The sequence below is a fragment of the Pezoporus occidentalis genome, unplaced genomic scaffold (assembly GCF_034315485.1).
Source record: "Pezoporus occidentalis ecotype Australia unplaced genomic scaffold, CSIRO_AGI_Poc_V1 ctg1745, whole genome shotgun sequence".
In the NCBI taxonomy this organism is placed as follows: Eukaryota; Metazoa; Chordata; class Aves; order Psittaciformes; family Psittacidae; genus Pezoporus; species Pezoporus occidentalis.
Window position 1 is genome coordinate 1 of NW_026913581.1, and position 10935 is coordinate 10935.

The window sequence follows — 10935 nt, forward strand, 5'->3', positions numbered from 1 at the left end:
GGCTATAGGGAGACCATAGGGGCTATAGGGGGGCCATAGGGGGCTATAGGGAGGCCATAGGGGGCTATAGGGTGGACCAATGGGTCCGGGGGTTGGGGCCCTAAAGGGGGGGGGTGGGCGTGGCCTTGTGGAGGAGGAGCGGCCTCTGATTGGTCGTCACCGCTGTGGGCGTGTCCTCACCCCTTGGCCACGCCCCCTTCCCCTCCCCTAGATGGTGAGCATGGCCACTGACGTGCAGGACCTGCGGGAGGCGGGGCTGAAGGGCGTGACGTCAGCGGAGGCGGACGACGTGATTGGCGGGCTCGAGAGCTGCCCGGGATTGGTGGAGATCCTGTGCTACAGCTACTGCTATCTGGGGCTGCTGACGGGTGCGTGGGGGGGGGGGGGGGATCTATGGGGCAGGGGGGGTGTGGGAGGGACTATGGGGCTCTATGGGGCTTTCTCTATGGGTCTCTAGGGGTTCTATGGGGCTCTATGGGTCTCTATGGGTCTGTGTGGTCTCTATGTTGTCTATGGGGCTCTATGGGGCTCTAGGGGCTCTATGGGTCTCTATGGGTCTCTGTGGTCTCTATGTTGTTTATGGGGCTCTATAGATCTCTATGGTCTCTATGAGCTCTATGGGGCTCTATGGTCTCTGTGTTGTCTATGGGGCTCTATGGGTCTTCCTCTATGGGTCTCTAGGGGCTCTATGGGGCTCTATGGGTCTGTGTGGTCTCTACGTTGTCTATGGGGCTCTATGGGTCTCTGTGGTCTCTATATTGTCTATGGGGCTCTATGGGGCTTTCTCTATGGGTCTCTATGGTCTCTATGAGCTCTATGGGGCTCTATGGTCTCTATGTTGTCTATGGGGCTCTATGGGTCTCTATGGGTCTCTAGGGGCTTTATGGGTCTCAATGGGTCTTTATGGGTTTTTATGGGTTCTATGGATCTCATTTCTATGGGTCTCTATGGGTCTCTATAGGTTCCTATGGGTCTCTATGGGTTTCTATGTTTTCTATGGGTCTCTATGCTTTCTATGGGTCTCTATGGTCTTTATGGGTTTCTATGGGTCTCTATGGTCTTTATGCTCTCTATGGGTCTTTATGGGCGTCTATGGGGTCTTTATGGGTCTCTATGGTTTCTATTGGTCTCTGTGGGTCTCTATGTTCTCTATGGGTCCCTATGGGTTTCTATGGGTTCCTATGCTCTATGTGGGTCTCTATGGTGTCCATGCGCTCTATGGGTCTTTATGGGTCTCTGTGGGTCCCTGTGGTCTCTATGGCTCTGTATGGATCTCTGGGGATCTTTATGGGTCTCTAGGGGTCTCTATGCTTTCTATGGGTCCCTATGGGTCTCTATGGGTCTCTATGCTTTCTATGGGTCCCTATGGGTCTCTATGCTTTCTATGGGTTCCTATGGGTCTCTATGCTTTCTGTGGGTCTCTATGGGTCTCTCTGACCCTCCCTATGCTCTCCCTCACCCCCCTTTCCCCCCCCCCCTTTTCCCCCCACCCCATAGGCCCCTTCTATCGCCTCCGCACCTACCAGGATTGGCTCCGGGGGCCTTCACCCCCTTTCTCCCCCTCTCTCATCCTCGAGCGCCTCCGTTGGGTACCGGCCTTCGCCTTGGTAGCCGAAGCCTGCGGGCGCCTTTTCCCTGCCAGGACCTTGCTAGGCCCGGCGCTATGGGGCTGGTCTTTCCCTTGGCGCCTTTTGGCCAGCGCCCCGGTTTTCTTGGCCTTCCGTTTGCGGTTCTATGTGGGGTGGTTGTGCGCCGAGGCCGCCTGCTTGGTGGCTGCTTTTGGGGGGTACCCGAAGGAGAGGGGTGCCCGGCCGGGCTGCGGCCCCACGAGGAAAGGGGAGAAAGGGGGGGAGAGGTGAGTTGGAAAGAAGGGGAAGAAAGGGGGGGGGTGTCGGTGGTGTCAATGGGGGTTAATGGAGGTCAGTGGGGGTCAATGGGGATCAATGGGGATCAATGGGGGTCAATGGGGGGTTGTGGTGTCAATGGGGGTCAATGGGGGGGTTGTGTCAGTGGGGATCAATGGAGGTCAATGGGGATCAAGGGAGGTCAATGGGGCTCAATGGAGGTCAATGGGGGTCAATGGAGGTCAATGGGGGTCAATGGGGCTCAATGGGGCTCAATGGAGGTCAGTGGGGCTCAATGGAGGTCAATGGGGCTCAATGGAGGTCAATGGGGGTCAATGAGAGCAATGGGGTCAATGGAGATCAATGGGGATCAAGGGAGGTCAATGGGGGTCAATGGAGGTCAATGGAGGTCAATGGGGGGCTTGTGATGTCAGTGGGGGTCAATGGAGGTCAATGGGGATCAATGGAGGTCAATGGGGATCAATGGGGGTCAATGGAGGTCAATGGGGGTCAATGAGAGCAATGGGATCAATGAAGATCAATGGGGATCAATGGGGGTCAATGGAGGTCAATGGGGGTCAATGAGAGCAATGGGATCAATGAAGATCAATGGGGATCAAGGGAGGTCAATGGGGCTCAGTGGAGGTCAATGGGGATCAATGGGGGTCAATGGAGGTCAATGGGGGTCAATGAGAGCAATGGGGTCAATGGAGATCAATGGGGATCAAGGGAGGTCAATGGGGCTCAATGGAGGTCAATGGGGGTCAATGGAGGTCAATGGGGCTCAATGGGGGTCAATGGAGATCAATGGGGCTCAGTGGGGGTCAATGGGGATCAATGGAGGTCAATGGGGATCAATGGAGGTCAATGGGGGGGTTGTGGTGTCAGTGGGGGTCAATGGAGGTCAATGGGGATCAATGGAGGTCAATGGGGATGAATGGAGGTCAATGGGGGGGCTGTGGTGTCAATGGGGATCAATGAGACCAATGGGGTCAATGGAGGTCAATGGGGGTGGTTGTGGTGTCAATGGGCTTCAATGGAGGTCAATGGAGATCAATGGAGGTCAGTGGGGATCAATGGAGGTCAATGGAGGTCAATGGGTGTCAATGGAGATCAATTGGGATCAATGAGACCAATGGGGTCAATGGAGGTCAATGGGGGTGGTTGTGGTGTCAATGGGCTTCAATGGAGGTCAATGGAGATCAATGGAGGTCAGTGGGGATCAATGGAGGTCAATGGGTGTCAATGGAGATCAATTGGGATCAATGAGACCAATGGGGTCAATGGAGGTCAATGGGGGTGGTTGTGGTGTCAATGGGGCTCAATGGAGGTCAATGGGGGTCAATGGAGGTCAATGGGGATCAAGGGAGGTCAATGAGGGGTGTATGGCATCAATGGGGGTCAATGGAGGGGCTATGGTGTCAACGGAGGTCAATGGGGACCAATGAGACCAATGGGGGCCAATTGGGATCAATAAGGGTCGATGGGGCACAGTGGGGTCAATGGGGGTCAATGGAGGTCAATGGGGGGTCTCTGGTGTCAATGGGGGTCAATGGAGGTCAGTGGGGGACAATAGGCGTCAATGGGGGTCAATTGGGATCAATAAGGGTCGATGGGGGGCAGTGGGGTCAATGGGGGTCAATGGGGGTTAATAAGGGTCAATGGGTGTTAATGGGGTCAATGGGGGGTCTATGGCGTCAATAGGGATCAATGAGAGCAATGGGGGTCAATAGGGATCAATGGAGGTCAATGAGGGTCAATTGGGATCAGTAAGGGTCGATGGGGGGCAGTGGGGTCAATGGGGGTCAGTGGGGGTCAATGGCGAGCAGTGGGGATCAATGGGGTCAATTGGGATCAATAAGGGTCGCTGGGGGGCAGTGGGGTCAATGGGGATCAATGGGGGGCAATGGGGATCCATGGGGGGAGAAGTGGTGCTGGGAGGGACATTGGGGCCAATGGGGGCTGGGGGGAGTTGTGGGGCTGAGGGGATGTGGGGGGCAATGGGGAATAATGCGGACCTGGGGGGACCTAGGGGACATGGACATGGGGGGGGGGGGCATGGGCTATGGGGTGGATGTGGGGCAGAGGGAGATGGGGATGGAGAGCGGTTCCTTGGGGGTTTCTGCTGATGGCTCTGTTCCTATCCCCCCCCATCCCCACCCCATCTCCCCCACCCCATCCCATCCCCCCATCCCCCCTTCATCCTCCCCATCCCATCCCCCACATCCCCACCCCATCATCCCCCCATTCCCCCCCATCCCCCCCATATCCCCCCCATTCCCATCCCCCCTACCCCCCCCACCCTATCCCTCCCATCCCCCCATCCCCACTCCCCCCCATCCCCCCATCCTCCCCACCCCATCCCCCCATCCCCACCCCATCTCCATCCTCCCATCCCCCCCACATGCCCCCCGTCCCCACCCCACCCTATCCCCCCATCCCCACTCCCCCCTCCCCCCATCCCCCCCATACCCCATCCCCCCCCATATCCCCCCATCCCACCCCATCCCCCCATTCCCCCATCCCCACTTCCCCCCATCCTCCCCACCCCATCCCCCCCATCCTCCCCATCCCCCATCCCCACCCCACCCGCACCCTATCCCCCCATCCCCACTTCCCCCCATCCTCCCCATCCCCCCCATCCCCCCCATCCCCACTCCCCCAATCCCCATCCCCCCCACCCCATTCCCATCCCCATTCCCCCATCCCCCCCACCCCCGCATTCCCCCCATTCCCCCCATCCCCCCTATTTCCCCCCTCCCCCGCATCCCACCCATACCCCCTCCCCCCCCATATCCCCCCCATCGCACCCCATCCTCCCATCCCCATCCCCCCACATCCCCCCCATCCCCACCCCACCCCCACCCTATCCCCCCATCCCCCAATCCCCCCATCCCCCCCATCCCATTCCCCCCATCCTCCCCATCCCCCCATCCCCCCCCATTTCCCCATCCCATGCCCCCCATTCCCCCCACCCCCATCCCATTCCCCCATCCCCCCCATCCCCCTCCATCCTCCCCCTCCCATTCCCCCCATCCCCCCATCCCACCCACACCCCATCCCATTCCCCCATCCCACCCCCATTCCCCCATCCCCCCCATTTCCCCCCTCCCCCCATCCCACCCATACCCCATCCCCCCCCATATCCCCCCATTCCCCCCCATCCCATTCCCCCATCCCCCCATCCCACCCCCATTTCCCCATCCCCCCCATTCCCCCCATCCCCCTCCATCCTCCCCATCCCCCTCCATCCTCCCCATCCCATGCCCCTCATTCCCCCCATCCCATCCCCCCATCCCACCCCCATTCCCCCATCCCCATTTCCCCCCTCCCCCATCCCACCCCATCCCCCCCCATCCCATTCCCCCCATTCCCCCATCCCCCCATCCCACCCCCACCCCATCACCATTTCCCCCATCCCCCATCCCCCCCATCCCATTCCCCCCATCCCCCCCCATTTCCCCATCCCATGCCCCCCATTCCCTCCACCCCCCCATCCCATTCCACCATCCCCCATCCCACCCCCATCCCCCCCTATTTCCCCCCTCCCCCATCCCACCCCCACCCCATTCCCCCCATTACCCCCCATCCCCCCATTTCCCCCCTCCCCCCATCCCACCCGCCCCCCAACACCCCCATTTCCCCCATCCCCCCCATTCCCCCCATCCCATCCCCCCCATCCCATCCCCCCATCCCACCCCCATTCCCCCATCCCCCCCTATTTCCCTCCTCCCCCCATCCCACCCCCATTCCCCCATCCCACCCCCATTTCCCCATCCCCCCCATCCCCCCCATTCCCCCCATCCCATTCCCCCATCCCACCCCCATCCCCCCCCCCCAGGAGCCGCCCCCCATCCCCCCAGCAGTGGGATTTCGAGTGCATCCGCACGGTGGATCCGTGGGGCACGGAGCGGTGCCGGGGGGTGCGCGAGGGGCTGCGGCGTTGGAACATGACCGTGCAGTGGTGGCTGCAGCACTACGTGCACCGCCGCGCGCCGGGACCCCCCCTCCTGCGGTAATGGGGGGGGGATGGGGGGGAAATGGGGGGATGGGGGGGGATGGGGGGATGGGGGGGATGGGGGGAATGGGGGCAATGGGGGAAATGGGGGGAATGGGGGCATGGAATGGGGGGGAATGGGGGTGATGGGGGGTGATGGAATGGGGGGGATGAGGGTGATGGGGAAATGGGAATGGGGGGATGGGGGGGATGGGGGAATGGGGGAATGGAATGGGGGGGATGGGGGAATGGGGGGGATGGGGGAATGGGGGGAATGGGGGGGGGATGGGGGAATGGGGGGTAATGGGGGGGATGGGGGAATGGGGATGATTGGGGGGTAATGGGGTGATGGGGGAATGGGGGGAATGGAATGGGGGTGATGGGGGAATGGGGCGGATGGGGGAATGGGAATGGAATGGGGGGAATGGGGGGATGGGGGGGGAATGGGGGGGGATGGGGAGGGAGAAAGGGGGGGAATGGGGACAATGGGGGTGATGGGGGGGAGGGGGGATGGGGGGGATGGGAATGGGGGGAATGGAATGGGGGGATGGGAATGGGGGAGATGGGGGGATGGGGGGGATGGGGGGATTGGGGGTAATGGGGACAATGGGGGTGATGGGGTGGTGGGGGGGAGGGGGGATGGGGGGATGGGGGAATGGGGGGTGATGGAATGGGGGGATGAGATGGGGGGAATGGGGGTGATGGGAATGGAATGGGGGGGAATCGGAATGGGGGTGATGGGGGGATGGGGGTAATGGGGGGATGGGGGTGATGGGAATGGGGGTAATGGGGGGATGGGATGGGGGGAATGGAATGGGGGTGATGGGGATGGGGGAGATGGGATGGGGGGGATGGGAATTGGGATGGGAATGAGGGGGATGGGGTGATGGAATGGGGGCAATGGGGCGAATGGGGTCTCTATGGGTCTCTATGTTCTCTATGTGTCTCTATGGGTCTCTATGCTCTCTATGGGCTCTCTATGGGTCTGTATGGGCTCTATGGTCTCTATGCTATGGGTTCTTTATGGGTTCTCTATGGGTCTCTATGTTCTCTATGGCTCTCTATGCTCTCTATGGGTTCTCTATGGGTCTCTATGTGTCTCTATGGCTCTCTCTGCTCTCTATGGGTCTCTATGTTCTCTATGGGTTCTCTATGGGTCTCTATGGGTTCTCTATGGGTCTCTATGCTCTCTATGGGTCTCTACGGGTCTCTACCCTACATCTCCCTTCACCCCTCCATCATCCCCCCCACCCCAGCGCCTCGGTGACCCTCCTCGCCTCCGCTTACTGGCACGGCCTGCACGGGGGGCTCTACCTAAGCCTGCTCTCCTTGCCCCTATGGCTGGCGGCCGAGCGCTCGGCGGTGCCGGCGGCGCTGGGGGTCCTCCCCACGGCGTTGGGGGTCCCGTTGGGTCGAGCCCTCCCCATGAGAGTCTTCGAGTACCTGAGCGTTGGTTTCGTCCTGCGGCGAGGTGGAGACGCTCTCCGTTACTGGGGGGCTTTGGGGTTCTGTTTGCATCTCCTGCCCCTAGCGCTTATGGCAGGGGGGGTGTTGATGAGAGCGTGTGGGGCGGAGGGGGGGAGGCGTGGTGGTGGTGATGGGGGGTATGGGGGGGGGAGCCATGGGGATCGTGGTAGCCATGGGGATGGGAGGCAGGAGGATGGTGGTAGCCATGGGGATGGGAGTCATGGCAACGGGAGGCATGGGGATGGGAGTCATAGGGATGGGAGTCATGGGGATGGTGGTACCCATAGTGATGGGAGTCATGGCAACGGGAGGCAGGAGGATGGTGGTACCCATAGTGATGGGAGTCATGGGGATGGGAGTCATGGGGATGGTGGTACCCATAGGGATGGGAGTCATGGGGATGGGAGGCATGGCAACGGGAGGCATGGGGATGGGACTTATGGGGATGGTGGTACCCATAGTGATGGGAGTCATGGGGATGGGAGGCATGGCAACGGGAGGCAGGAGGATGGTGGTACCCATGGGGATGGGAGTCATGGGGATGGGAGCCAGGGGGATGGTGGTACCCATAGTGATGGGAGTCATGGCAACGGGAGACATGGGGATGGGAGCCATGGGGATGGTGGTACCCATGGGGATGGGAGGCATGGGGATGGTGGTAGCCATGGAGATGGGAGGCAGGAGGATGGTGGTAGCCATGGGGATGGGAGCCATGGCAACAGGAGCCATGGGGATGGGAGCCAGGGGGATGGTGGTACCCATAGGGATGGGAGTCATGGGGATGGTGATACCCATAGGGATGGGAGTCATGGGGATGGGAGTCATGGCAACGGGAGGCATGGGGATGGGAGCCAAGGGGATGGTGGTACCCATAGGGATGGGAGTCATGGCAACGGGAGGCATGGGGATGGGAGTCATAGGGATGGGAGCCATGGGGATGGTGGTACCCATAGGGATGGGAGCCATGGCAACGGGGCTCATAGTGGTGGTACCCATAGGGATGGTAGTTATGGCAACGGGGGTCATGGGGATGGGAGTCATGGTGACGGAGGTCATGGCAACGGGAGGCATGGGGATGGGAGCCATGGGGATGGTGGTACCCATAGGGATGGGAGTCATGGCAACGGGGCTCATAGTGGTGGTACCCATAGGGATGGGAGCCATGGGGACGGTGGTACCCATAGGGATGGGAGCCATGGCAACGGGAGGCAGGAGGATGGTGGTACCCATAGGGATGGGAGTCATGGCAACGGGGCTCATAGTGGTGGTACCCATAGAGATGGGAGCCATAGGGATGGTCACCATGGCGACGGGAGGCATGGGGATGGGGCTCATAGCGGTGGTACCCATAGTGATAAGGGCCATAGGGATGGGAGCCATGGGGATGGTGGTACCCATAGCAACAGGAGCCATGGCAACGGGGCTCATAGCGACGGGAGCCATAGGGATGGTGGTACCCATAGGGATGGGAGCTATAGGGATAGTGGTACCCATAGCAACAGAAGCCATGGCAACGGGGCTCATAGCGATGGGAGCCATAGTGGTGGTACCCATAGCAACAGAAGCCATGGCAACGGGGCTCATAGCGATGGGAGCCATAGGGATGATGGTACCCATAGCGACGGGAGCCACGGGGATGGTACCCATAGTGATGGGACCCATAGCGATGATTACCATAGCAACAGGAGCCATAGCAACGGGAGCCATAGGGAAGGGACCCATAGCGATGATTACTGTATCAATGGGAGCCATAGGGCTGGTACCCATAGTGACGGTCGCCATAGCAACGGGACCCATAGGGATGGGGCACAGAGCACCAGGACGTATAGCGATGGTACCCATAGTGATGGTCGCCATAGCAACGGGACCCATAGGGATGGGGCACAGAGCACCAGGACGTATAGCGATGGTACCCATAGTGATGGTCGCCATAGCAACGGGGCCCATAGGGATGGGGCACACAGTGATGGAGGACACAGCACTGGGAGATGTAGGGATGGGACCCATAGCGATAGGAGCTATAGGGATGGGACCCATAGCAACGGGACCCATAGCGATGGGGTGAGGGGGACACTGGGATGAGGAGGAGGAGGGGCCCCAGGGATGCTGCTAAGGGAGGAATGGGGGGGGAGGAAGAGGGGGGGGCATGGGGGGACCCCCTTGAACCCCAATAGGCAATGGGGGGGGGGGGCAGTACCCAGAGCCCCCCAAGTGTGGGGCAGGGTTGGGGTGGGAGGGGTCCCCCCAATGGAACCAATAAAGAGCTGGAGAACACCCCCCATGTGTGGGTGAATGGGGGGGATGGAGGGGGGGGGGGGTGAAAGGGAAATTGGGGAGGAAATAAGGAAAATTTGGGGTAAAAGTGAGGGAAATTGGGCAAATTTAGGGAAAATGAGGTAAATTTGGGTTGGATTTGAAGAAAATTGGGGGGAAATGGGGCAAATCTGGGGGAAAACTGAGGGAAATTGGGCAAATTTAGGGGAAATGAGGTAAATTTGGGTTGGATTTGAAGAAAATTGGGGGAAATGGGGCAAATTTGGGGGAAAACAGGGAAATTGGGCAAATTTAGGGGAAATGAGGTAAATTTGGGTTGGATTTGAAGGAAATTGGGCGAATTTGGGGGGAATTGGGGTAAATTTGGGGTAAAACTGAGGGAAATTGGTCAAATTACAGGGAAATGAGGCAAAATTGGGGTGAATTTGAGGGGAATTGGCCAAATTTAAGGGAAATGAGGCAAAATTGGGGTAAATTTGAGGGAATTGTTTAAGTTTGAGGGAAAAGAGGCAAAATTGGGGCAAATGTGAGGGAAATTGGTCAAATTTGACAGAAACGGGGTAAATTTAGGCTAAATTTGCTGGAAATTGTTCAAATTTGACAGAAATGAGGTAAATTTAAGATGAATTTGCTGCAAATTGTTCAAATTTGACAGAAATGGGGTAAATTTAGGTTGAATTTGATGGAAGTTGTTCAAATTTGAGGGAAATGAGGTAAATTTAGGCTAAATTTGATAGAAATTGTTCAAATCTGATGGAAATTCGGCAAATTTGGGGTAAAACTGAAGGAATGGGCTAAATTAGAGGGAAATTTGGGCTAAATTTGAGGGAAATTGGTCAAATTTGAGGGAAATGAGGCAAAATTGGGGTAAATTTGAGGGGAATTTTTTAATTTTTAGGAAAATGAGGCAGAATTGGGGTAAATTTGAGGGGAATTGGTCAAATTTGATGGAAAAGAGGCAAAATTGGGGCAAATGTGAGACAAATTTTGGGTCAAACTTGACGGAAATGAGGGAAATTTAGGCTAAATTTGAGGAGATTTGTTCAAATTTAGGGAAATGGGGCAAATTTTGGGTAAAACTGAAGGAATGGGGTAAATTTGAGGGAAATTTGGGCTAAATTTGAGGGAAATTGGTCAAATTTGAGGAAAATGAGTCAAAATCGGGGTAAATTTGAGGGAAATTGGTCAAATTTCAGGGAAATGAGGCAAAATTGGGGTAAATTTGAGGGGAATATTTTAATTTTGAGGGAAATGAGGCAAAATAGGGGTAAATTTGAGGGGAATTGTTCAAATTTGAGGGAAATGACTCAAAACCGGGGTACATTTGCTGGAAATCGTTCAAATTTGACAGAA

The 10935-nt window shown here is 57.9% G+C and overlaps 1 protein-coding gene across 1 annotated transcript; it reads left to right on the forward strand.

Annotated features, from left to right (window-relative positions):
* Positions 1-200: 200 nt before the first annotated feature.
* Positions 201-7405, forward strand: MBOAT7 (membrane bound O-acyltransferase domain containing 7; the record flags this gene model as incomplete). Its single annotated transcript, XM_062614276.1, has 4 exons — positions 201-368; positions 1498-1855; positions 5686-5859; positions 7098-7405. Coding segments are annotated over exons 1-4 (997 nt in total), but the record flags the coding sequence as incomplete, so codon positions are not given.
* Positions 7406-10935: the final 3530 nt, after the last annotated feature.